The sequence below is a fragment of the Balaenoptera physalus genome, assembly GCF_965194825.1.
Source record: "Balaenoptera physalus genome assembly, chromosome: 3".
Classification (NCBI taxonomy): domain Eukaryota; kingdom Metazoa; phylum Chordata; class Mammalia; order Artiodactyla; family Balaenopteridae; genus Balaenoptera; species Balaenoptera physalus.
In genome coordinates, this window is record NC_138890.1 from 59,419,321 (window position 1) to 59,447,027 (window position 27,707).

At 44.1% G+C, this 27,707-nt stretch overlaps 4 protein-coding genes across 6 annotated transcripts in view; all 4 read right to left on the reverse strand.

The window, feature by feature from the left end:
- Positions 1 to 3: 3 nt before the first annotated feature.
- LOC309657083 (protocadherin gamma-A3-like) overlaps positions 4 to 27,707 on the reverse strand; it is a gene marked incomplete at its 5' end in the record, with an annotated part of 31,255 nt that continues 3,551 nt past the window's right edge. The window contains 2 exons of one of the 3 annotated variants that reach the window (XM_082454103.1): positions 13,511 to 13,919; positions 18,868 to 21,291. In XM_082454103.1, the coding sequence (XP_082310229.1) occupies positions 13,653 to 13,919; positions 18,868 to 21,291 (2,691 nt within the window). In that variant the 3' untranslated portion in view covers positions 13,511 to 13,652. Of the gene's footprint in view, positions 267 to 13,510; positions 13,920 to 18,867; positions 21,292 to 27,707 lie in introns of those variants that run through there. The other 2 variants (XM_082454105.1, XM_082454104.1) reach the window with 2 other exon arrangements.
- On the reverse strand, positions 256 to 6,707 carry LOC309657097 (protocadherin gamma-B3-like). The gene is given in 5 exon segments (XM_082454131.1): positions 256 to 1,962; positions 1,965 to 2,358; positions 2,362 to 3,072; positions 3,074 to 3,262; positions 3,266 to 6,707. Coding segments are annotated over 5 exon segments (2,451 nt in total). The 5' UTR covers positions 3,539 to 6,707; the 3' UTR covers positions 256 to 1,078.
- On the reverse strand, positions 6,856 to 9,601 carry LOC309657082 (protocadherin gamma-A5-like). The gene has a single exon (XM_082454102.1). It carries the CDS (start codon positions 9,584 to 9,586, stop codon positions 7,034 to 7,036), a length of 2,553 nt encoding a protein of 850 aa, XP_082310228.1. The 5' UTR covers positions 9,587 to 9,601; the 3' UTR covers positions 6,856 to 7,033.
- On the reverse strand, positions 23,332 to 27,283 carry LOC309657094 (protocadherin gamma-B1-like). Its single transcript, XM_082454123.1, has one exon. The coding sequence runs from the start codon at positions 25,818 to 25,820 to the stop codon at positions 23,346 to 23,348; it is 2,475 nt and encodes an 824-aa protein (XP_082310249.1). The 5' UTR covers positions 25,821 to 27,283; the 3' UTR covers positions 23,332 to 23,345.

Consider the following 27,707-nt stretch of genomic DNA (forward strand, 5'->3'; position numbering starts at 1 on the left):
TACTGGCTCGTTCTGGACTTCCCTGGGATTACGAGTAGGGTGAACAGGTTCGCATCAATTTTGGGCTTCTCAGAATTGGAGGTCAAGGTCCATAAACAAGCAGCGATCAGATGCGAAGCGTTTTAGGACAGATTGTCTGCGCAGCTGCAAAGCTTTGGTGTAAGATGTGCTTTGTGCTTTGAGGATATAACTCGAGTTCTCACTGCTTTCCTTACCCGGGTTGGTGAACAGCGACGCTTAGAGTCCTAACTTAATACTGCACGGTTCTGTGGAAACCATTATACACAGGATCTTATTTCTGCTAAATCTGCATAGATGACACTCAATATTTCTCTCCCCAAGAATGAAAAGCATTTGGAAGAATAAAATAGCGTATTTTGAAATTTTTTATATGTTCCCTGGAATGACACTTATTTCTGTGACACTTCTTATGGCCTTGGAGAACACAAATACGTTTACACTTTTCTATAAATCTTGAAATCCACACTCCACCATCATTTATATTTGTCTCATCTTCAATAAGGGTACCAACAACCACAAACATGTTTGGAACCAATCCACCACTAGGTCACAAGGGTTGCCATTTTTAGAAGTCATTACCTATTTTTATCAACATACAGATTAAGAACTGCCCTAATTTAGCCAATATTTGTGTATACCCTGAAGAACATGCAAAGGAAGTGAAAATATATAGGCTACAGTGAAAAAGTATTCTTATATTTATATTACATATAAAACATAGTTTAGGATTGACTACACTGAAACTATGTAAACCACTTAATTGTCTAGATTATATATAAATAAGGTCCTACAATGAGAATGTGAGATACTAGCATATTAAAAATGTTTCAGGACATATTATTTTAGAATTAACAGAAATTTCAAGATCATCACTAAGCGACATTCCATGAAAGAACAACTGCAACACAGATTAGTGAACAAAGAATTTCTAACAGCCTCCCCATCCCCATTCTATGTCCAGAAAAAATCAATAAAACACCAAAAAAAAAAAACCGCACAAAAAACAGGGCATACTTAGCCTGTATACTTTTTGGCCTCTAAAATAGTGAATCGAAACCTAATTATACTTATGGGAGGAAAAGGTTTTGAAGTAACTCACCTGTTGCAAATTGACTGAATTACAAGTAATTTGGGGATTGTCATTACTGGTACTTTCAAGCCAAGAGGCTTCATTATACAGATCTTGTGGTGGAGCATTTTCAGGCTTTATATTGAGAAATTTAAACTCAGTCTTTGAAGAATGTGTGGCAGCACACAGATTGTAGGAATATGGTAAAGTCCCTTCCCCATAGTTGGGGAGAACTCCGGGTCCAGTTTTGGAGCAAAAACTGGTCTGAAAGCAACTCCAGGTGGCGGGGCTGGAGGAGCGGCGCAAACTCAGGGCAACCGCCAGAATCGCTGTCAGGAGGAAGAGCACCGAGATCGAGGCCAAGGCCACCACCAGGTAAAACTGCAGCTCAGCCTGGGGGTCAGGGGGTGCGGGGCGGTCACTGAGGTCCAGCAGCGCCTCCTGCAGGCTGTCCGCGAAAACCAGGAGCAGCGTGGCGGTGGCCGAGAGGGGCGGCTGTCCCCCATCGCGCACAGCAACCAGCAGGCGCTGGCGGGCCGCGTCCCTGTCGCCCAGGGCCCGCGCCGTGCGCACCTCGCCCGTGCGCAGCCCCACGCTGAAGAGTCCGGGCTCGCTGGCCTGCAGCACGTGGTAGGACAGCCAGGCGTTGTGTCCAGAGTCGGCGTCCACCGCCACCACCTTGGTGACCAGGTAGCCGGGCTGCGCGGCGCGCGGCACCGTGTCGAAGAGCGCCGAGCCGTCGGGCCCCAGCGCCGGGTACAGCACCCTGGGCGCGTTGTCGTTGCGGTCGCCCACCAGCACGCGCAGGCTCACGTTGGTGCTGAGCGCGGGCGAGCCGTGGTCGCGGGCCTGCAGCGTCAGCTCGAAGCGCTCAGCTGCTCGTGGTCGAAGGCGCGCTGCGCGAACACCACGCCGCTCTGCGCGCTCACGGACACGTAGGACGACAGCGCGCGCGGCTCCAGGTCGCTGGCCACGATGGAGTAGGAGACGTGGCCGTTGGGCCCCAAGTCTGGGTCTGAAGCTTTAACCTGGGCGATGGAGGCACCGGGCGGGTTGTTTTCTGCCACGTGGACCATGTAGGAGGCCTGGTGGAAAACCGTAGCATTGTCGTTGACATCAGCGACTTTCAAGGTGACACTTCTTTTAGAGGAGAGGGGCAGCTTGCCCTTGTCAGTAGCTGTGATAGTGACATTGTACTCCGGAGTCTTCTCTCGATCTAAGTCTCTATCTGTCACCAGCTTGTATGTGTTTTTTGTATCTTGAACTATTTAAAATGGGAAATTTCCTTTTAGTTGGCATAAGATTTCCCCATTAAATCCAGAATCTAGATCATGTGTTTTGATCAAGGCAACCACAGCCCCCAGCTCAGCATCTTCTTGTATATATTTAGATTCAGAATCCAGGGTTATCTCGGGAGCACTGTCATTTTCATCCAAAATATCTATTTGTAGTTTGCAATGCGCAGTGTGACGTCCACCATCCTTTGCTTCCACCCCAATTGTGTAGCTCCCTCTCTCTTCAAAGTCCAGTCCTCCACCAGTGGTGAGTTCCCCTGTTTTACTGTCCAGCTTGAACAGTTGTCTCACTGCCTTACCAATATTGATAAAAGCGTAGGTGATCTCAGCATTGATGCCCTCATCCAAGTCAGTGGCCATCACTCTTAGCACTGAGGAACCCAGGGGTAGGTTCTCTTGAACACTGACCCTGTACATGTCCTGGGTGAACACTGGGGGGTTATCATTTGCGTCTGCCACAACTACCCTGATGTTCGTAGTGCAGCTTCTGGCTGGCTCACCCCCATCCACAGCCGTGAGGACCAGGTGGTGGCAGGACTGCTCTTCTCTGTCCAGGGGAGCCTGCACTACCAGTTCTGGGTACCTACTGCCGTCTGGGTTCTCCTTCTGGATCAAAGAGAAATGAGGGTCAGGGTTGAGGTAGTATTGCTGCAGGGAATTGACACCTACATCTGAATCTTGTGCCAGATTCCAGAGCTAACGTGGCTCCAGTTAGGGCCAGTTCACTGATTTGCAGTTCAGTGACATTTCGGCTAAAGGTCGGTGGGTTGTCGATGACATCTTGAATCACCACGGTTATATGAAAAAAGTTCAAAGGCTTTTCAGCGACCATTTCGAATTCCAGAACACACATCGACTTCTTGCCACAAATCTGCTCTCAGTCTATACGGTCGGTCACAAGTAAGTCTCCCTTCTCGGTGCTCACTGTGAAGAATTTCTTCTCTGCACTAACCCGCAGGTTCCGTGTATGCAAATCTCGCACGCCAAGCCCCAGATCCTTGGCGAGGTTCCCCACCAGCGAGCCCCTGGCCAGCTCCTCTGGAATAGTGTAGCAGACTTGCTCCAAAAGCGCCAGGCGGAACAAAGACAGCAGGAAGAGAAACAAAATTCGCCTCCGCCGAGCCTGGCGCTTCGACCCCAAGCGGTTTCCCATCCCGCTCTCTGCGCCTTTGCCTTTCTGATCTCGAAGAGCTGCGATCGCTAAATGATCCCAAGAATTTCTGAGCAGGAGCTACTCCTTGGACACGTCTTGGCAAGCAGATTCTAGGATAGATATTTCTGCCACAGAAAACCTCAGGGAGTGCACAGTTCGCGCGATTCCGCGGTCCGCAGGCGATTCCTTTGTGTCAGGAGGAGCTGGATACTTGGTTCAGTACTAGCCAACAGCTGCACCCCGCGCCTCGGCTGCAGAACTGCACTAGTGATTACTAAATTGGTTCCAAATACAGAGCCGGCTAGAAGACAAGTCTACTGTGTCTTCATACAGATACTCATTCGTCCCATGTTATAAGGATTTTAACATTTTTAAAATGTACTGTATCTTTGTTCTCGCTGTCATTTCTTTGAACTTGAACTTTATCCATCCAAATCAGGTGATTTTTATTCCTCAAAGCCAGAGGTATCTTGCTGAAGATGTTTATTGGCATCGTCATGCTTTTAGGTTCCATTTTCATACAGTGGCCATAATAACATCTTCCCTGCGTACCTTAGTAAAATTGAAGACCAAATAAAGTAATATGTAGAAAGTGATACAAATGAAAGTGTTGGTTTTGGCAGAAAATGTAATATGAAAATTCTTGAAATATCAGCTTGATATGTATTGTTATTTCACTCTATTTCCCTTTCTTCCAACTTATAAAAGTTATAAATCTCACAGCTTTTAGTTTCATCCTATGCATTGCTTTCTCCTGTCTTTATAATCTTCTCTCCAAAATAACTGATAGATAGCAAGGCGATTGGTTGTCCTTATGAAATAGAAGTATGGTAAAGAAGCAAGAAACTCTCTTTTCCTTAAATCATAGTCATTTAATTAAAAATAGACACTTTTCTGTGTCTATTTTTAATTAAATGACTATGATTTAAAACTATTCCACTAATTTTATTTGTCCACACTACATTACCATTGTCTTTAATTGTACTGTTTCTTCTCAAGTAGCTTAGCAATGGTGAGTTACTTGGATTTTGGGGGTGAAGTATGAGTCCTTATAATGATATATTCTGAAGAAAGTAATCTATGTTGTACACTTTTCCTTGGTCTCCGGGTTACTATCTGATCATCTCAACTCTTTGTTATTGACACTCTTCCCTTAGCAATAAGCACTTCAGTTTCCATGTTTCTGATAGGTGTCTTAGAGTATTAATTCCATTTCCAAACTAGAAATCTTCATTCAGAATTTTTTTTTAAACTACATAATATATTGTCAGTCTAAAACTTGGAAGATGTATAACAATGTAGAACTCATTTTACAGTGGAAAAGCACATTTATCCAGGATTCTAGACAGAAACACATTGGCATCTCTATACAAACATAAAAAAACACTACTGACTCAAGACTGCTCCAAAATATGATTGAGCAAGTGCCTTTTTTTTTTTTTAACACTGTGTGAACACCTCAATTAGTACAGGAAAGTTATCTTTTCAGAACACATATGAAGTTAAAGATTCAAATATTTAAGAGTATACTATATATAGTATATACACTCATGGTGTGTAGATCAAGCATTTTATTATGTAAAGTCTATTGAAGTTTATAGAGATATAAAAGGTATTTTTTCCCATTGCATGAAAAAGTTAACCCAGAACACATATCCAAATCTATACAGTAATCTTTTCTTTAAAAAATAATGGAAAAGTGAGTTTTCATGTAGGAGTGAATGATATCAGTATTCAGTATTTATCATACAGATTCTCTTGTTACTCTTTGGATGAATTCACTATTCAGTGAGTCTGCACATTGTACCCTGAGATCAGAATTGCCCATATATAAATATAATTAGATTCCCTTCAAATAAATGTTTAAAAAATAAAAATTAAGTGGTCCTAGATTCCCAAATGTATGGTAAACCTTTCATGTGGTTGAGTAATGTAACCTACTATTCCATTAATAATATTTTATTGTCATTTTCCCCATTTATTCATACTTTGCAGCTGATGTTCAAGTTGTTGAAAGTACAAAATTTTAAAGATTGAAAAATCTTTTTAAAATAAGGATCTGAAAATCATCTTCAGCAAATCATATGCAAAAATGAATAGCGTACATAGTTCTTCCATTACACAAGACATATTCGTGAAATTTGAGACACACAGACCAGCATTTCATAAGAAAAATCTCATAGTTTAAGATGAGCACATCCCTGAGAAACAGTTTTTTAAATTTCCAAACGATTTTAAAGTTGTGTCAGTGAAAATTTAATTAACTTATAAAGTTAAGAAGAAAAAAAGGGAATTTTATTCGAGCTGAACTGAGGACTATAACCCAGGAAGCAGCTTCTCAGAAAGCTCTGAGAACTGCTCCACCTGTTAGAAGTTGAAGGCACAGTCATGTACATTTGTGAGACAAAGGATCGTTTATCAAAATGATATACTGATATTCTGCGTAAAGTTCACCAAGGATACATAGTCCAGGTAAGTACATACAAAGTTAGCAGAAAGTCACTGTGACCCTCTGCAGAGCTGGGAAAGAACACTATTCTCTTAAGAAGTTACAGTGCTAGCATCAGGAGAAAGAAAAAATATTGAAAGAAAAAATACAGTCAAGCAGGCATTCTCATCTCTGAGGAGCTCTGGTTAATGTGTAATACAGATGTACACTGCACATTAGGGAGGGAGGAGGCCCAAACAAACACAGATAATTTTATCCTTAATTTTTCTTGTCCTGCCTTACTTTATTTCATCAGTTGAATTGATTTTCCAAATACAAATCTTAAACTCTTCTAATAAAGCAGAATTGTAGCTGCACTTGCAGAAATGCAAACATTCAGGTCGATATTAATTCTGAAAAGTGGAGGGGTTATGTGTAACCAGAAGATGCCAGGTGTAGGGTATATATGTATTTAATGAACTGGTATCTAATTATTTGGAGATTTTAAACTGCATCACAGAATTTATTCTAAAGCATAATTCAAAGGATCCTTTGATTTCTTCTCTAAACAATTACACATGTCCAATTATTACATGGGTTAATCCAAACTTTCCAGATTTCAGAATGCCACAGATATTATTATCACTATAAATTTAATCTGTCTTTCTGATATTGATCACGCAGAAGTTTTCTATATTCTTCCACTGATTTATGCAAATTATTAGTACCCTTACAAAAACAGCAGGTACTAAAGCACCAATACTGCACAATACTTTTTCCAAAACATATGTGCTATTGGTGTTTAGGCAAATATTCAAAAGAGAACATTACATCTAACAATTTGGATGTTCTAATCAAACAACTCTGGTATAACAAACAGTTCTGGTATAAGAAAGCCTTAGGATACAGTGATTATGTATAACCACTTTCTTTTAAAATACTTGTTTCACTTAAGCCTATGGATATCAGCTATAGTTTCTAAAATATCCACATATTATAGAAAAAAGACATTAAAACCAAAATATAATTTGAAAACAAATGGAGAAAGCATCAATGATCAAATCAAGTTAATCTGTTAATAAAGCAAATAATGATTCACTATTTACGTACTTAACCGATTTTGAATGGGGCAGAAAAATGATGGAAACAAATGAAGAAAATGCTCCAAGCATAGGTACAGAAAAAAGAAAACTCACCCGAACAACTCCTAGCTCTGTTTCCTTTGCGTTTATCTTCTCAGATATCAGGAGAGGCTCGCTTTTCTCACAGCTCTCCTGGCTGATGAGCGTGTCCGCGTAGTTGGGCTGCGGGAAGATCACGTGGCTCCTCCGCGAGTCCGCGGTGAGCGAGACCTCGTGGGAATAGGTCTGCAGGAAAGCCCGCACCCCGTCCACGCCCACAAAGTGAGAGGCGGGCGCGCTAGCCAACCCGCTGAGGGAAGCCTGGAGCACACGCGACATGTGCCAGCGCCGCAGTCTGAGCGCCAGCAGCGCGATGACAAATGCGAGGAAGACGCAGGAGACCGCGACCACCGCCACCACTAGGTAGAGCGTGAGGCTCGAGTCGTCAGGGTCGGCGGAGGGTTTGAGGCTGCCCAAGTCCGCCAGCACATCTGGGATGCTATCAGCCACAGCCACCGTGAGCGTGACGGTGGCAGAGAGAGGGGGCTGGCCGTGGTCCTGGACCGCCACCACCAGGCTCTGCTTGAGCGCGTCTCTGTCCAGCAGGGCCCGCGCTGTGCGCACCTCGCCCGTGTGCAGCCCCACCGCAAAGAGTCCTGGATCGCTGGCCTTGCGTAGGCGGTAGGACAGCCAGGCGTTCTGGCCTGAGTCTCTGTCTACTGCCACCACCTTGGTCACCAGGTATCCGGGCTCTGCAGAGCGGGGTGCCAGCTCCACACCGGTGGAACCGTCAGTGGGGAGGGCGGGGTACAGAATTTCAGGTGCGTTGTCGTTCTGGTCCAGGATGAACAGGCTCAGTGACACGTTGCTGCTGAGTGGAGGGTCTCCATTGTCACTGGCCATCACCCACAGCTGCAGTTCTCTAACCTGCTCATAGTCGAAAGAGCACAGTGCATACAGGACTCCAGTGTCAGAGTTGATGGAGACACAGGATGATAGAGGCGTTCCCTGAAATTTGTTCTCAACCAGAGAGTAAGTGACCTGGGCGTTGTTGCCGCTGTCGGAGTCATGGGCGTTCACAGAGAAGATCGAGATGCCTCTGGGGTTGTTTTCTGGGATGTAGGTGTAGTATAAGGTGTGAGGGAAAACGGGAGGGTTGTCATTGATGTCTGTCACTTTCAGGGAGATGTGGTTTTCTGTAGACAGTGGTGGATTTCCACAGTCAGCGACAGTTACTGTGATGTTGTAATCTGAGATCTCTTCTCTGTCCAGGGCTCTTGTTGTCAGTAAGTGATAGTAATTATCAACTGACTTTTCCAATTTAAAAGGCAAGTTCCTGGGAATAGAACATGCAATCTCACCATTCTCTCCAGAATCACCATCATGTACGCTAAACAGAGCAATTATCATTCCGGGAAGACAGTCTTCAGAGACGGAACTGGCGAGAGAGGTGAGGATCACTTCAGGCACATTGTCATTCACGTCCTGAACTGTGATTAGTACCTTAGCGCTGGCAAGAAGAGCACCTCCATCCTGAGCTACCACTTCCATGTGATAGAATCTGGATTCTTCGTAATCCAGTGATTGCAGAGTTGAGATTTCACCCAAGTTGGAATCAAGCTGGAAAGTCTCTGAAATTTTGTCTTCTTCATTGCGAAAAGAGTAGGTCAATTTCCCATTTATTCCCTCATCTGGATCCGTGGCGGTTAGTGTGAGCAGCCGAGTGCCGAGAGCTATGTTCTCTGGAACACTCACTCTGTACTCGGATTGAGTGAACAGGGGCGCGTTATCGTTCGCATCAAGGACCATCACGCGGATGTGCGTGGTACCAGAGAGTATGGGGTCTCCACCATCTAAAGCTGTGAGTAGGAGGTCGTGAACAGCTACTTTCTCTCGGTCCAACGGCTGTTCCAGTACCAGCTCTGGATATTTCTGTCCATCTGTGTCGCTTTTCTCGGCCAAAGAGAAGTGCATATTGGAGCTGAGCTGGTAACTCTGGAGGGAGTTCACACCCACATCGGCATCTCGAGCAAAGGGAAGTACTAACCGCGTTCCCACAGCCGCATTTTCATTAACTTTTACTTTTACTTCCTCATCCCGGAAACGCGGGAAGTTATCATTAATATCGATTATTTCTACTTCTACCCCATACATTTTCATTTTATTCTCAACCAAGACGTTAAAACTCACCAGACACCGCGCGCTCTGAGCGCAGAGCTCCTCGCGGTCTATCCTGCCTGCGGTGACCAAGCTGCCGCTTCGCGGGTTCAGAGCAAAGAGCTGCGTCCTACCTCTGGAGACGATGCGGACTCCGCGCTCCGCCAGCTCCCAGGAATCCAGCCCGAGCTCCTTGGCGATGTTACCCACGAAGGAGCCTTTATCCAGCTCCTCTGGCACCGAGTAGCGGATCTGCCCGGCCCCGGCTCCCCACAGCGTCCCCAGCAGCATGGAGAGCAGGAACAGCTCTCTGCAGCCCCAACCCCTCAGTGGATCCGCCATTGCCTCTCTCCGACCAGTTTTCTCTTAGTCCTGGTTCCAACCTGCTGTTTCCTTACTTATCAAAAGCCAAGGGGAACACATTCCCTTGCGGAAATGGGAGAGGGGCGCGGGTGGGCGGCTTTTCCCAGAAGCTTGTCTGGTCTGCGCGTGCTTAGTGCGGAAGGAACAGAGTCTGATCGCATCAGCGGCAGCTTCTTTCCCACTTTGGTGAACAGCGACGCTCAGAGTCCTAACTAGTTACTACATCAATTCTGTTTTGATTTCAAATATGTTTAATTATATTTTATTTCTAATAATTTTCTGTATCCTTAATATATTACCACATGACATTCCTTATATTTAAATAAGATTTAATTCTAAAATAGCAAAAGACTTCCACAAGATTAATTCTGAGATTAATATAATTATTAGATTATTTTTTACTTCTTTAGAAAAGTTTAATTTACTGTGCCATTGAGACTATGCCCTTTGTTTACCTCTTACCTATATTGAGTCCATTTAATTAGGACATCAGAATTCTTTCGCAGGTTTTAAGATTTCATTTTTTAATTAGGATATATTTATGAAAACATGCCCATTTGTACATAAGAATGTCAAGAAAACAATTCTAGCTCTCAGTAGACCTTTGAAAAAAGGCCTACTGAATTATGCAAATTGCATTAGCTGTCATATGCAGAAGAAATAAAGGGACTTTTTTTTTTTTTGCTTTTTGTTACTTGTGAGGTCTTCAAGAAAGTTTCAAGGTTTTCACACTAAGAACATGGCAGCTACACTATATCAGACTGAGAGTTTGAGTCGGATTAACTATGCATTATTTATATTTTCCTATTACCATGTCTAAATTGGAGTTAGATGTTTTACAGTTACAGACACCTGGGGAAAATCAGTAGAGTGACTATGGCAGAAAGGGCTTTAGTTCATCACCCTTACAGAAAAACAAGTCCAGATACTTATCACTGAGCAGGCAGTGAGTGGCCTTTCTATGTTAAGACAGATATTTAATGTTATCACCTTTATATGGTAGCAGAAAAAGAAATGCCTCATGACTAAAAAAAAAAAAAAAGTGGACATTATAGAGTCCATTGAGAGAAGCAATTTTTACTTAATGACACCTTCATAGGAAAATAAAGAAAATAAAGATGTTTTACATCTATACCTAGAATTCAAAAAATAAAGTTTTAAGGAAACAATGTGACAATGGGTTGCAAAATTTTTCTCAATGTACAATTTTTCACAAGAGCAATTTGTTATTGTGCCTCAGAGAGAAAGATTTCTCCCATTTATTAAACACACTCTTAATAGCAGACACTGCATACCTCAAACTTTTCACAACCTTTTAAAATAGATCCGGGATCCCAAGACACTTAGCTTGTAAAGATACGAAGAGTGCTGGTGCTCATGTCAGTCCTACCCATGCTCTGCTGTTGACAGGCCATGACATTGAGTAAAATTCTTCCTTTCTTTGGTTCCCAGTTTCCCAAACTAGTGAGATGGGGAGCTCTCTTTACTCTTAAGTACTATAATTCTAAGAGGAAGTACAACTAAAATTAATAAAACTAATATAAATACCCTGAAGGAAAAAGGAATAACTTAAGGTCTCAACAGTAATAAACTTTCAGAGGGAAGGAATGTAAAGATGAGGAAGAAAAAGAAGTATCTTATGAAGTAAAAGCTTGTAACTATGATAAATAAATCTCACCTGTCAGATAGAAAACCTATGTCAAAGATTTGTTTAAATATGATTAAGATATTTAAGGCGGAAAACCACCTAAATTCTACCCACAAAACAATAAAATATGAATTGAAGACTTCTACTCGGGTTAGGTGATTTGTTAAGAAACATTGAAACCGCAAGGTAAAAAAGTGAATTAAATTAAAGCTCACCTTTAAAATAGTACCTGAGGCAAATGGGACCCCAGCATCTCCAAGATTACTACTTGGTACCCAAGAGGCATCTTCGCAGAGGAGATCCCGAGGGGGAGCCATTTCTGGGGTGACGCTGAGAAAATTAAATTCTGCCTTAGCTGATTGTGAGGCAACACACAGATTGTAGGAATAGGGCAATGTTCCCTCACTGTAGTTGGGGAGAACCACGGGTCCAGACTTGGAACTCAGACCAGGCTGAAAGCAGCTCCAGGTAGCGGGGCTGGAGGAGCGTCGAAGGTGCAGGGCGACCGCCAGAATCACTGCCAGGAGGAAGAGCACCGAGATCAAGGCCAAGGCCACCACCAGGTAAAACTGCAGCTCAGCCTGGGGGTCAGTGGGCTCAGAGTGGTCACTGAGGTCCGGCAGCGCCTCCTGCAGGCTGTCCGCGAAAACCAGGAGCAGCGTGGCGGTGGCCGAGAGGGGCGGCTGTCCCCCATCGCGCACAGCAACCAGCAGGCGCTGGCGGGCCGCGTCCCTGTCGCCCAGGGCCCGCGCCGTGCGCACCTCGCCCGTGCGCAGCCCCACGCTGAAGAGTCCGGGCTCGCTGGCCTGCAGCACGTGGTAGGACAGCCAGGCGTTGTGTCCAGAGTCGGCGTCCACCGCCACCACCTTGGTGACCAGGTAGCCGGGCTGCGCGGCGCGCGGCACCGTGTCGAACAGCGCCGAGTCGTCGGGCCCCAGCGCCGGGTACAGCACCCTGGGCGCGTTGTCGTTGCGGTCGCCCACCAGCACGCGCAGGCTCACGTTGGCGCTGAGCGCGGGCGAGCCGTGGTCGCGGGCCTGCAGCGTCACCTCGAAGGCGCGCAGCTGCTCGTGGTCGAAGGCGCGCTGCGCGAACACCACGCCGCTCTGCGCGCTCACGGACACGTAGGACGACAGTGTGCGACGCTCCAGGTCGCTGGCCACGATGGAGTAGGAGACGTGGCCGTTGGGCCCCAAGTCTGGATCTGAAGCGCTAACTTGGGCGATGGAGGCGCCCGGCGGGTTGTTTTCTGCCACGTGGGCCACGTAGGAGGCCTGGTGGAAAACTGGAGCATTGTCGTTGACATCTGCGAGGCGCAGAGTGATGCTTATACTAGAGGAGAGGGGCTGCTTGCCTCTGTCGGTGGCCATTATAGTGACGTTGTATTCTGGGATCTCCTCCCGGTCCAGGGTCCTGTCTGTCACTAGTTTGTAATAGTTCTTCGAGTAAGATTTCAATATAAACTCGGCCTTTCCCAAGATTTGGCAGTAAACTTCTCCATTTTCTCCAGAGTCTCTGTCTCTTGTTTTTATCAAGGCGATCACCGTTCCTGGTGGTGAATCCTCTGGTAGGGGAGTAAATATTGAAGTCACAATCACTTCCGGTGCACAATCATTTTCATCGAGAATTTCGACTTGGACACTGCAATGGGCTGCTAGATCTCCAGGATCTTTCGCTTCTATAGTGAGAGTGTAACTATTAGCGATTTCAAAATCAAAATAATCCTTTGTCGTGATTTCTCCTGTTCTTCTGTCTAAGTTAAAAAATTGTTCCACTTGTTCATCCACATTATGAAAGGAGTAGATGATCTCTGCGTTGACGCCCTCGTCCTGGTCGGTGGCTGTCAGTTGAAGCACTAAGAAGCCAGGGGGCACGCCCTCTTGCAGGCTGACCCTGTACACATCTTGGCTGAACACTGGGGCATTATCGTTGGCATCTGTGACTTGGATTTGGATCTGGGTGGTGCCACTTTGGGGTGGGTCCCCACCGTCTACAGCTGTCAGGACCAGATGATGAAAATTCTGCTCTTCTCTGTCCAGAGAATGTTTCAGAATCAACTCAGGATATTTACGTCCATCTGGAGTCTGTTTCTCTGTGAGATCAAAGTGCTCATTTTCATTAAGGTTGTATCTTTGCAGTGAATTAGGACCAGCATCCGAATCCAGCGCCGGGTCTAGTGGAAATGTTTTACCTGGCTTAGTGGATTCTCCAATTTTTAAGTCAATCTTACTCTGTTTGAATAGCGGAGTGTTGTCATTTATATCCTGTACTATTACTGATACATGGAAAATATTTAGTGGGTTTTCAGCGACAGTATCGAAATCCAGAATGCACAGAGGCTTCTTCCCACAAATCTGCTCTCGGTCTATTCTATCACTCACAAGTAAGTCCCCGCTCTCAGGGTTTACAATGAAATATTCCTTCTCTGCGGTAACCCGCAAATTCCGGGCCGGCAAGTCCCGGACACTGAGCCCCAGATCCTTGGCGAGGTTTCCTACCACCGAATTCTTGGCCAGCTCCTCGGGAATTGAGTAGCGAATTTGGTCTGGGAGAGCCCCGCGGAACAAAGACAGCAGGAAGGGCAACAGTACCTGCCGCCACCGCGCTCGGCCGCTCCTCTCTGCCCTCGGCCTCATCCTGTCTCCCTCCGCTGCTGCTCTGCTCCTTGGTCGGGAGGAGGAATAAGCAAAATCCGCGGTAGGGTCACTTTTCCTGCTTTCGTTTCCTCTATCCAAACCTGTACTGGCCTCCCCTGTGTGGTTTGTTTGAGCAGGAAGTTACCCTTTCAGAGGTTCCCAAATGCGTCTCTGATTATCTTCTCTCCCTTCTTTTGACCTACAGCGACGCCCAGAGGTTTTCCCCAGAAACTGCACTAATGTCTTGTAAATGTTTTGCAAGGAACTATTTTTTTTCTCTTTTTTTGGGGGGGGGATTTACAAGGAGTATTTATTTGTTTTTAAATAGGCATACATTCATACAGTTCGAAATTCAAAAGGCACATATGGCATATTTTATAGGCTCTCCCTCTATGCTTTCAACAACATATTTCTCCCAGGAGAAATGAGTGCTGTGTTTTTTGTGTATCATTCCATTAGTATGTTTTGTATAGTTCAGAGGATTTTTTAAAATATTCTCCCCCGGTTTTAGACACAAAAGGAAGTATACAATATACAATGTTCTGCATCTTGCTTTTTTCACTCATTATATATATTTTTTTTAATTGATGGAAATTTGCTTTTTAGTTTTTGACAGTTTGCAGAGGTTTCTTTCAAATTCTCAACCATTTGTTAGTAATAAAATGTAATTTTTTGATTGTTATCAAATTTGAGGAAACTTCTATTGAGTTTCCTTGAAATCTGAGCTATAAGACTTTGGTGCGTTTTATTTTATTAAATTCATTTTTATTGGAGTATAGTTGCTTTACAATGTTGTGTTAGTTTCTGCTGTTCAGCAAAGTGAATCAGCTATATGTACACATATATCCCCTCTTTTTTTGATTTTCTTCTCATTTAGGTCCCCACCAAGCACTGAGTAGAGTTCCCTGTGCTGTACAGTAGGTTCTCATTAGTTACCTATTTTATACATAGTAGTGTATATATCACTCATTATATCTTGAAGATACAAGATATAACAGTACGTAAAAAGGTTTCCCATTTTTTATTTCTTATAGCTATGTAGTAGCCCATAATATAATTGTGCAACAATTTATTTAACCAGAAATATTACTTTCTAAAAGAAACCCAGTGTCCACCCAAACAAAACTGTATTTTCCATGTGATATTAGTTATAAATTATCTACTGCCCTCCTAGGCATTTAAAAATATATATATCACTCTGATTCTGGAATGTATTCTTAATGCCAGCATCCAAATATGTCTGTCACAGTTTCAAGACAATTGATATTTCCAAATTATATTTTAAAGCGTCAGCATTTTAAATGATCTATCCTCAGATACGATTTGTTTCTCTATATTCATTTATTATTTTCTCTTTCCTCTCCTCATGCCAGCTAGTTGTATCATACCACATTCCTGTTTTACTCTATGTATTGCACCACAATTTCCCATGAAGACAAAGGCATTTAGAAACTCAAACTCTCCTTCTTAAGCTGAATTGAGGCATAGTCCACAAACTATCGCTACAATTTCCAGGTATCCAAAGTTCACTAATTTTTGCAGTCCTAGACGTTCATGAATATTTTCCCCAAGTCAGATCATCCCAGAGCCCAACGGTGACAGAGATACCTATGAGCAATTTTTGGGACCAGGGCTGAGACATTCTTACTAAATAGCATAAATCATATCAGTTTAGAATCTAAGTCATCCAACCTGTATAAGAGGCTCCCAAGATGAAAAAGGAAAGATTTTTAAAAGTTATATTTTCCTAAGAAATCGAAAAGGGTCTCATAGTGATACCATAATAGGTAATTTAGAAATTATTAAAATCACTCCTGCAACCTATTAAATATGAGTGAAATTAAATGGGCAATATTTTTGGTAATCACAGAAGTGCACCAAAGGAATCACACATAGTCACCGTTGGTGCATCTCACAAACTGCAACAACACAATATATGAAATGTACCAATCCAGTTGAGAAACTATCCCTGTTAAAGTTATATCTAAATGTTAAGTATATTCCCTAATATTTATAAATTGCCATTGTTTAATCATAATGGAAAATACCTATCCCAAAGGAAAGAAAAGTAAATTTCAAGCAAAGTACATTAGGGTGTAGAAAGAGGAAATTTTAAAATACTAAATCCAGACACAACAACAGCTTCATAAGGGAGAATGCTTTAATATAACTATATACAATTGACTCCCATTTCACAATTCTAATCTATCCTTTCAGTAATGCTTAAAGGAAAATGGTTTTAAAGACGTGAGAGGCAGCAATCAGAGAAGAAAAAGAAATAAAAGGAATCCAAATTGGAAAAGAAGAAGTAAAGCTGTCACTGTTTGCAGATGACATGATATTATACATAGAGAATACTAAAAGATGCTACCAGAAAACTACTAGAGCTAATCAATGAATTTGGTAAAGTAGCAGGATACAAAGTTAATGCACAGAAATCTCTTGCATTCCTATACACTAATGATGAAAAATCTGAAAGAGAAATTAAGGAAACACTCCCATTTACCACTGCAACAAAAAGAATAAAATACCTAGGAATAACCCTACCTAGGGAGACAAAAGACCTGTATGCAGAAAACTATAAGACACTGATGAAAGAAATTAAAGATGATACAAATAGTTGGAGAAATATACCACGTTCTTGGATTGGAAGAATCAACATTGTGAAAATGACTATAGTACTCAAAGCAATCTACAGATTCAGTGCAACCCCTATCAAACTACCAATGGCATTTTTCACAGAACTAGAACAAAAAATTTCACAATTTGTATGGAAACATAAAAGACCCTGAATAGCCAAAGCAATCTTGAGAAAGAAAAACAGAGCTGGAGGAATCAGGCTCCTGGACTTCAGACTACACTACAAAGCTACAGTAATCAAGACAGTACAGTACTGGCACAAAAACAGAAATATAGATCAATGGAACAGGATAGAAAGCCCAGAGTTAAACCCACGCACATATGATCACCTTATTTTTGATAAAGGAGGCAAGAATATACAATGGAGAAAAGACAGCCTCTTCAATAAGTGGTGCTGGGAAAACTGGACAGCCACATGTAAAAGAATGAAATTAGAACACTCCCTAACACCATACACAAAAATAAACTCAAAATGGATTGAAGACCTAAATGTAAGGCCAGACACTATAAAACTCTAGAGGAAAACATAGGCAGAACACTCTATGACATAAATCACAGCAAGACCCTTTTTGACCCACCTCCTAGAGAAATGGAAATAAAAACAAAAATAAACAAATGGGACCTAATGAATCTTAAAAGCTTTTGCACAGCAAAGGAAACCATAAACAAGATGAAAAGATAACCCTCAGAATGGGAGAAAATATTTGCAAACAAAGCAACTGACAAAGGATTAATCTCCAAAATATACAAGCAGCTTATGCAGCTCAGTATCAAAAAATCAAAGCAACCCAATCCAAAAATGGGCAGAAAACCTAAATAGACATTTCTCCAAAGAAGATATACAGATTGCCAACAAACACATGAAAGGATGCTCAACATCACACATCATTAGAGAAATGCATATCAAAACTACAATGAGGTATCACCTCACACCGGTCAGAATGGCCATCATCAAAAAATCTACAAACAATAAATGCTGGAAAGGGTGTGGAGAAAAGGGAGCCCTCTTGCACTGTTTGTGGGAATGTAAATTGATACAGCCACTATGGAGAACAGTGTGCAGGTTCCTTAAAAAACTAAAAATAGAAATTCCATGTGACCCGGCAATCCCACTACTGGGCATATAACCTGAGAAAACCATAATTCAAAAAGAGTCATGTGGGGCTTCCCTGGTGGCGCAGTGGTTGGGAGTCTGCCTGCCAATGCGGGGGACGCGGGTTCGGGCCCTGGTCTGGGGGGATTCCCACGTGCCGCGGAGCGGCTGGGCCCGTGAGCCACGGCTGCTGAGCCTGCGCGTCTGGAGCCTGTGCTCCACAGCGGGAGAGGCCGCGATAGTGGGGGGCCCGCGCACCACGATGAAGAGTGGCCCCCGCTTGCCGCAACTAGAGAAAGCCCTCGCACAGAAATGAAGACCCAACACAGCCAAAAATAAATAAATAAATAAATTTACAAAAAGAGTCATGTATGACAATGTTCATTGCAGCTCTATTTATAATAGCCAGGACATGGAAGCAACCTAAGTGTCCATTGACAGATGAATGGATAAAGAAGATGTGGCACATATATACAATGGAATATTACTCAGCCATAAAAGGAAACGAAATTGAGTTATTTGTAATGAGGTGGATGGACCTAGAGTCTGTCATACAGAGTGAAGTAAGTCAGAAAGAGAAAAATAAATACTGTATGCTAACACATATATATGGACTCAAAAAAAAAAGGTTATGAAAAACCTAGCGGCAGGACAGGAATAAAGACGTAGACGTAGAGAATGGACTTGAGGACATGGGGAGGAGGAAGGGTAAGCTGGGACGAAGTGAGAGAGTGTCATGGACTTATGTATACTACCAAATGTAAAATAGATAGCTAGTGGGAAGCAGCCGAATAGCACAGGGGGATCAGCTCAGTGCTTAGTGACCACCAAGAGGGGTGGGATAGGGAGGGTAGGAGGGAGACGCAAGGGGGAGGAGATATGGGGATATATGTATATGTATAGGTGATCCACTTTGTTATAAAGCAGAAACTAACACACCATTGTAAAGCAATTATACTCCAATAAAGATGTTTAAAAATAATAAAAAAATAAAGACGTGAGAGGGTTAGAAGTATAAAATTAAGAAATTGCTGCTGACACTATAACTGAATGAAGATTACAAAGGATAAGTAATCAATAACTACTAGGTGTAGTAACTGTTATTGATCATTATTGAAGGATCATCTGCCCTTCCACTTTAAAGCACTTTAAAGAATACTAAAAAAGAAGTGTCTTTTATATGTAATTGGAGACATTTATGCAGCTCTCTACCTACGTTTCAGTGCGGCAAGATCTGACTCACCTGTTGAAGACTGGGTTCTCCTTTTCTTTCCAGTAAATCTTGAGATATCAGGAGAGGCCCACTTTTCTCACAGCTCTCCTGAATGATGAGCGTGTCCGCGTAGTTGGGCTGCGGGAAGATCACGTGACTCCTCCGGGAGTCCGCGGTGAGCGAGACCTCGTGGGAATAGGTCTGCAGGAAAGCCCGCACCCCGTCCACGCCCACAAAGTGGGAGGCGGGCACACTGGCCAACCTGCTGCCTGAAGCCTGGAGCAGACGCGACATGTGCCAGCGCCGCAGTCTGAGCGCCAGCAGCACGATGATAAATGCGAGGAAGACGAAGGAGACCGCGGCCACCGCCACCACTAGGTACAGCGTGAGGCCCGAGTCATTAGGGTCCGCTGAGGGCTTCAGACTGCCTAGGTCAGTCAGGACGTCTGGGATGCTGTCAGCCACGGCCACCGTGAGCGTGACCGTGGCCGAAAGAGGGGGCTGGCCGTGGTCCTGGACCGCCACCACCAGGCTCTGCTTGAGCGCGTCTCTGTCCAGCAGGGCCCGCGCTGTGCGCACCTCGCCCGTGTGCAGCCCCACCGCGAAGAGTCCTGGCTCGCTGGCCTTGAGCAGGCGGTAGGACAGCCAGGCGTTCTGGCCCGAGTCTCTGTCCACAGCCACCACCTTGGTCACCAGGTAGCCAGGCTCTGCAGAGCGGGGTGCCAGCTCCACACCGGTGGAACCGTCGGTGGGGAGGGCAGGGTACAGAATCTCAGGTGTGTTGTCGTTCTGGTCCAGCACGAATATGCTTAGAGACACGTTGCTGCTGAGTGGAGGGTCCCCACTGTCGCTGGCTGTCACAAGGAGCTGCAGGTCTCTAACCTGTTCATAGTCAAAGGAGCGCAGAGCATACAATACACCTGTGTCAGAGTTGATAGAGACATAGGAGGAGAGAGGCGCCCCCTGCAGCGTGTCCCCAGCCAGAGAGTAAGTGACCCTTGAGTTCTCGTTACTGTCAGGGTCATGGGCAGTCACAGAGAAGACAGAAGCTCCCCTAGGATTGTTTTCTGGAATGTAGGCCAAGTAGGAAGCTTGAGGGAAGGCAGGTGGGTTGTCATTGACGTCTGCCACGTTCAGTGAGATGTGTGTTTCTGTAGACAATGGTGGAGTTCCGTGGTCAGTGGCAGTTACAGTGATGTTATATTCTGAGACTTCTTCCCTATCCAGAGTCCTGTGTGTCAACAACCGATGATAATTTCCAAAGGTCTTTTCAAGTGTGAATGGCAGATTATCTGGAATAGAACACGTGACAAGGCCATTCTCTCCTGAATCACTGTCATGCACATTGAAAAGTGCAATTACTGTGCCTGGGGAAGAAGTTTCTTGAATAGAGCTGGTGAGAGATGTAACTGTGACTTCTGGAGCATTGTCATTTACATCCAGAATTGTCACCAGTATCTTACTTCTGGCTCGGAGACCAGGCCCATCATGGGCTTCTACATCTATATCATAGAACCCAGAGTCCTCATAATCTAGATCCCCCAATATTGTTATGTCCCCAGTCAGAGAATTCAACTGGAATAGCTGGGATATTTTATCTCTTACTTTCCGGAAAGAATATGTGACTTCTCCATTGGCTCCTTCATCTAGATCAGTGGCTTTTACTGTGAGTAGCCTGGAGCCCACTGGCACGTTCTCCCGTACACTCACATGGTACTCGGGCTGAGTGAATACTGGAGCATTGTCGTTGGTATCCACAAGTGTTACATGAATCCTGGTAGTGCCAGAGTGAACCCGGTCGCCTCCGTCGAAGGCGGTGAGAACGAGGTGGTGAACCGCCTCTTCCTCGCGGTCCAAGGCGCGCTCCAGCACAAGCTCAGGGTACTTAATCCCATCAGCTCCGCTTTGCACATCCAGGGAGAAGTGACCATTCGAGCTGAGCTGGTAACCCTGCAGAGAGTTTATCCCTATATCCGGATCAAAAGCTTCAGGAAGAGGAAATCTTGTCCCAGGATTTTCATTTTCAGCTACTTTTATTTCCCTTTGCTCTGCCCCAAAGTTGGGCGCGTTATCATTAATATCGATTATTTCCACTTCTACTCCAAAAATCTTCACTTTGTCCTCTAGGAGAATCTCCAGGTTTGCTACACACTTTGGAGATCTGTCACAGAGCTCCTCCCGGTCTATCCTGCCCGCAGTGACCAAGCTGCCGCTTCGCGGGTTTAGAGCAAAAAGCTGCGTCCTACCTCTGGAGACGATGCGGACTCCGCGCTCCGCCAGCTCCCGGGGCTCCAGCCCCAGATCCTTGGCGATGTTGCCCACGAAGGAGCCGTTCTCCAGCTCCTCAGGCACCGAGTAGAGGATATGTTCGGCCCGGATTTCCCACAGGGCCCCCAAGAGAACGCAGATCCCGATCAGCCGGCTGCAGTCTGGGCAATAAGGAGAAGCCGCCATTACAGCCCCGCGGCGGAATAGCTTGCTCTTGGGTGTCCCCTTGGTGGAGGCCTGAGGATCCCAAGGATCTTCAGGGTCCAAGATAATGTGCTTTCACCGTTGGATGTTGGCGGTCTCGGGGGTCCAGTTCGAAGCTTTCTAAAGCCCCAGAGTTAGTGCTTTGTGATGCAGAAATCTTGTGGTTTGGATTAATTTCCTGGTTCTTTTCTTCCCCCGATTGGTGAACAGCGACACTCAGAGTCCTAACCTGTTACTGCAGTCTATTCTTGGTAAATAAAGTATCACTTGTGTACACCATTTCTTTCCCCTATTCTATTTTCCCCAAAATGATAAAAGTCAAACACCTGCTGTTCAATTTGCAATGAAAATCCAGAAGTGATCCAAAGATTCCTGTACAATAAGACTTATAAAATAATTTATTTTTTCAGAGACAATTTTTTTTTTGGTAAGAATTTTTCTACCTCTTTTTAAGTTTTTGCATTATTTATTCTCATAGCCCAATTTCACTACTGTGTATTGCATAAGGGACATATTTATCCCTCCCAGGAACAAGGTTATACTTGAAGACTGAAAGAATAAATGGATGAAAAGACAGGTCTGGGCTCCAGTCCCAACCTATGCAGAAACAAGTTTTCTCACATGGGTTGACCCTTTAGAATCTGGGGCAAATTTTCAATTCCCTTGTAAGAAAATATCTACTGTTCAAAGAGTTAGTCTTACGCCTGTGCAGATGGGCTTGGCAAATATGATAATAGGTTTGGGAAGGACATTTGCTCATTAATTTTATATAAGAAGATTCTAGGCCGCAGGTTATATCTGTGATGATCATGTTCACAGTGAGTCCTCACTCTAGAACAGCACCTTTCCTAGAGTATACACTGAAATAGTTTTTCAATGCTTAACGAATGAGTCATTAATGCAGCTGCAAAACCTAAAACAATGGGTAAATAACTGGTCTTAAAAGGAAATAATAAAGGTAAGAAGACAGAAAAGTTAAACTGAAGCACTGTAAAGAGGAAATGATGTTTCAGTGATCTTTTCCACATTAGGACACATCCAGAAGGTATTATCTTACTATTATATATAAGTTTACTTTAGTTTTGATTTTAGAAATAACCAGTAAAAGGAAATATTTTAGTAATTGTATATAATCATTGCATGTTTCATAGTTTTCTTATTCATGAATACTTAGAGTAATTTACTAATCTGAGAAAACTTGAAATAAAGCAGCAAGTACTCAGTTCTTTAGATTATTACTCACATAATAATTAGTTTCTAGAAATTACTCATAAATTTTGACCAGACACAGAAGTCCATTAACTATTCAGAGTTTTAAAATTCTCAGAATTTGGAGAATAGATTAAAGGTATTTTTCACAATCCTCAAAAGACTCACAAATTGCTGGGGATTGGGAGGTAAAATAAAATATTTTTAAAAAATTTGACTCACTTCTCAGAAACCTATACTAAAAAAAGTAATATGGAAAAGGCTCTGCATACAAAAAATGTTTGTTACATTCCTTACTATACTAGTGACAAAGTAGAAAGGGTATAAAAATAAATTATTTAAGAATGGTCAAGAAAATTATTATTGACAGATTTTGAAGTGGGAAAAAAGACCCAAAGTTAGTGATTCAAATGTAAAACCTGGCAGCCTTTGCTGCATGTGATAAGGCAAAAAAGTGCTAAGAGAATTATTGGAAGGCTATATTAAAATACACATCGCAGAAAAAAAGATAAACAACTAGAATGTATTTGACGAAGATGAACATTAACTTAGGCAGAAAGAACTGTCAATACATTTACAATCTTGAAAAAAAGAAGTATTACACATCAACTAAGTAAGGGCAGTGTTATTACTAAGGGTGGTAACATCCAAGAAGAAGCTATCTTTAGCAGGATTTGTTGACCATATAGAAATGCCAGGAGTACAAATTGAGTAGTAATTAGATAACTGCCAAGACTACTGAGCAATCAAGGGACCAATCTCCACCCATCCAATATACCTCCTCTCTCACTACCACCACTAGAACAATGAACAAGGGCCAAAAATAATTATGCACTATCGAGAATAAAATACAATAATAAAATGTAAGTAAGTCTGCAAAAACTCACGTGATGGGAAAAAGAGGAATCATAAGCGATTTGGGGGTCTTCATTACTGGCACATATACCCATAAAAGGATCTTCACCTAGGAGATCCGGAGGGGTAGCTGTTTCCGGGGTGACGTTGTGAAAATTAAATTTGGTCTTTGTTGAATGCGAGGCAACACACAGATTGTAGGAATAGGGCAATGTTCCCTCACTGTAGTTGGGGGGAACCACGGGTCCAGACTTGGAACTCAGACCAGGCTGAAAGCAGCTCCAGGCAGCGGGGCTGGAGGAGCGTCGAAGGTGCAGGGCGACCGCCAGAATCACTGCCAGGAGGAAGAGCACCGAGATCAAGGCCAAGGCCAACACCAGGTAAAACTGCAGCTCAGCCTGGGGGTCAGTGGGCTCAGAGTGGTCACTGAGGTCCGGCAGCGCCTCCTGCAGGCTGTCCGCGAAAACCAGGAGCAGCGTGGCGGTGGCCGAGAGGGGCGGCTGTCCCCCATCGCGCACAGCAACCAGCAGGCGCTGGCGGGCCGCGTCCCTGTCGCCCAGGACCCGCGCCGTGCGCACCTCGCCCGTGCGCAGCCCCACGCTGAAGAGTCCGGGCTCGCTGGCCTGCAGCACGTGGTAGGACAGCCAGGCGTTGTGTCCAGAGTCGGCGTCCACCGCCACCACCTTGGTGACCAGGTAGCCGGGCTGCGCGGCGCGCGGCACCGTGTCGAAGAGCGCCGAGCCGTCGGGCCCCAGCGCCGGGTACAGCACCCTGGGCGCGTTGTCGTTGCGGTCGCCCACCAGCACGCGCAGGCTCACGTTGGCGCTGAGCGCGGGCGAGCCGTGGTCGCGGGCCTGCAGCGTCAGCTCGAAGGCGCGCAGCTGCTCGTGGTCGAAGGCGCGCTGCGCGAACACCACGCCGCTCTGCGCGCTCACGGACACGTAGGACGACAGTGTGCGACGCTCCAGGTCGCTGGCCACGATGGAGTAGGAGACGTGGCCGTTGGGCCCCAAGTCTGGATCTGAAGCGCTAACTTGGGCGATGGAGGCGCCCGGCGGGTTGTTTTCTGCCACGTGGGCCACGTAGGATGCCTGGTGGAGAACTGGAGCGTTGTCGTTGACATCGCGGATGTGTAGGGTGACGCTTGTACTGGAGGAGAGGGGAGTCTTGCCCTTGTCCGTGGCTGTGATGGTGACATTGTACTCTGCCCTCTGCTCTCGGTCTAGGGCCCCATCAATCACTAGCTTGTAATAATTCTTGGAGGTGGATTCTAATTTGAAGGGAACTCCTTCCTGAATATAGCATGTCACCATACCATTTTGCCCAGAATCCTGGTCTCGCACTTTAATGAGGGCTATTACGGTTCCAAGGTCTGAGCCCCCGAGAATCTGGCTAGAGGAGGACATGAATGTCTCCTCTGGAGCATTGTCATTCTCATCAACAATTCCAATTTGAACATTACAGTGAGCTTTGTGTACCCCTCCATCCTTTGCTTCTACACTCAACATATACCTACTTGTCTCTTCAAAGTCTAATGTACCATTGGTTGTGATGTCACCAGAATTTGGATAGAGAATGAAGAGGAGGCTGGTACTTGTTGGGACACTGAGGAAGGCATAGGTGATTTCTGCATTAATGCCCTCGTCCTGGTCAGTAGCCATCACCCGCAGCACGGAGGTTCCCCGGGGCACATTTTCTTGGAGGCTAACCCTGTAAGTGTCCCGGCTGAACACTGGAGCATTATCGTTGGCATCGGTGACCTGTGTCCGGATCTGGGTAGTGCTGCTTAGAGGAGGGTCCCCACCATCCATGGCAGTCAGGATTAAGTGGTGGGAGCTCTGCTGTTCTCTGTCCAGAGATTTTTCCAGCAGTAATTCTGGGTATTTACTTCCATTGGGACTTTCCTTTGTTGACAGAGAGAAGTGCTCATTGTGGCTGATGGAATATATCTTCAGTGAGTTACTTTCTACATCTGCATCTTGTGCAGAATCCAGAAGGAATTTTACCCCTGGTAAGGCTGACTCACAGATTTCCAAGTCAATGCCTTTTGCAATGAAACTTGGTGCACTGTCGTTAATATCTTGAATTGCAACACTCACATGGAAAATAGTCATTGGGTTTTCAGCGACCGTTTCAAATTCTAGTGCACACTCAGATTTCCTCATGCAAATCTTCTCTCGATCTATCCTACCGCTCACTAGCAAATCCCCATTCTCTGCACTCATACTGAAAAACTCCTCTGCACTAATCTGCAGTTTTCGAGCTGGCAACTCCTGGGCACTGAGCCTCAGATCCTTGGCCAGGTTCCCCACCCTCGAGCCCTTGGCCAGCTCCTCTGAAATCGAGTACTGGATCTCCTGGGAGAGTGCCCTCCACAACAAAGACAGCAGGAAGAGAAGCAGTACCTGACTTCTCATTGTTTCAGCTTTTCTGGAGCTGCTAAGCATTTCTTGAACTCTTTGGGAAGCTGCTCTTCAAGATGTCTCTGGGATGTTTAAAAAAGTCAGTGACAGCTCCCTGGACTTTTGTGATTTGAGGGTAGGACTTATTTGTTAGGCGCTTGAGGTTGCACAGGAGGTGCCTCTGCGTTCTGATGTGCACAGGACAAAGCAGGAAAACACTCTGCCCATCACTCCTGCAGAACTGAGAACGCTTATGTTCCCTTTGGTCAACGGTGCCACCTGGAAGTTGTCTGAGAAATCTGTATATGGCCCAACTATTTATTCCTCAAACTGTAAGCTCTTGAACCTATATATCTTGTCTTTTTATTTGTTGGAAAGAACAAACTATTCAAATTTTCCCTTTAAATCTGGTATTTTCTAGCTTTTCATAATCTTTGAAGTGTTGCCATCATTTTATTCTTCTTTCTTCATTAAATATTTTTCATAAGGCATACAGCTTTTTTTTTCAGTTTTGGGGGCAAAAATATCTTCAGTGATTCCACTGTATTTATAAACACTGGCATGACTAGTATGGATGTAACCAATTAGGTTACTGCTAGTGGATAAAAAGGTCTAATCTTTGCAAAAAAAGGAGTGAGTCAAAGCCCTAGACTTATTTTAATAAATTGCTCATCATTTTAAAACATAATCTTCCCATTAAGTACAGAGGAGCCTGATATTTTGTTAAAGAGACCAATCTAGTATTTGAGCACACACATGTTTTTATAAAACTGAACCTTGTGTAAGCTTATTTATTTCTTTGAAATCAGTGCTTCTTTACTATATGACTGTATACACAAATACTCCTTAATGCCAGTTCTCAGCTCCAGTAAATTTATACCATTAATAAGTGTAATGAGTTTGATTTGATCACTGGTAAATCTTGGAGAGGAATTGAGAGTTCTTAGACACTCCATTTTGAAACTTACCTGTAATCCTTGAACCAGTCTTGGGTAACTAAAACAAACACCTTTATTTCAAATGCACTACCAAATTAAATACAAACTCAACAATTTATTCTGTTATTTTGCAGTGCTAATCCATACTCCTGTTACATTCCAGTCAAGACAGATTATTATCTGTTTTCTGAAGATATCCTTTCCCTTGTTTTCCCTACTTCATGCCTTTATACTTTCTGTTCCTTTTATTATAAACCCTCCTCCCTTTTTATGTAATGAAGTCTTGCCTATCCTTTAAAAATCCTTTTTAGTTAAAATGGGATGTCTGAGACTTCTTATAATCCATACAAGTAGATGCCTTTGTACTCTGTGCATTTTCCCAGGGTATATGTAGGCTATGTTTTTTATTTTTAATTTATTTTATTTATCTATTTATTTTTGGATGCATTGGGTCTTCGTTGCTGTGCGCGGGCTTTCTCTAGTTGTGGAGAGTGTGGGCTACTCTTCGCCGCGGTGCGTGGGCTTCTCATTGCAGAGCACGGACTCTAGAGCGCAGGCTCAGTAGTTGTGGCTCACGGGCTTAGTTGCTCCGAGGCATGTGGGATCTTCCCAGACAGGGCTCGAACCCGTGTCCCCTGCATTGGCAGGCGGATTCTTAACGACTGAGCCACCTAGGCTATGTTTTATATGGAATTCTTAGAAAATTCTCTTTGAACATATAAAGTTCCCCTGACCCTAGCCATTTAATTTTTTTTTCTCATTACAAGGAAAGGTATATTAATATTGTAAAGATTTTTCCTAAAAAATATTCCAAAGGTAATGTGCCTTTTTTCTGTGATGCATTTGCAGGTTTGAGTGAGAATATACACTTTTCTGCTTTCAGTTATTTTGTTCAGGCCCTTTTGTCTCACACTTTTGACTGTACCTCTTCCTAACACACTGAAGGAGAGCTGTATTCCTTTGTTTGAGACCTAATGAAATCTATTTTGGCCTA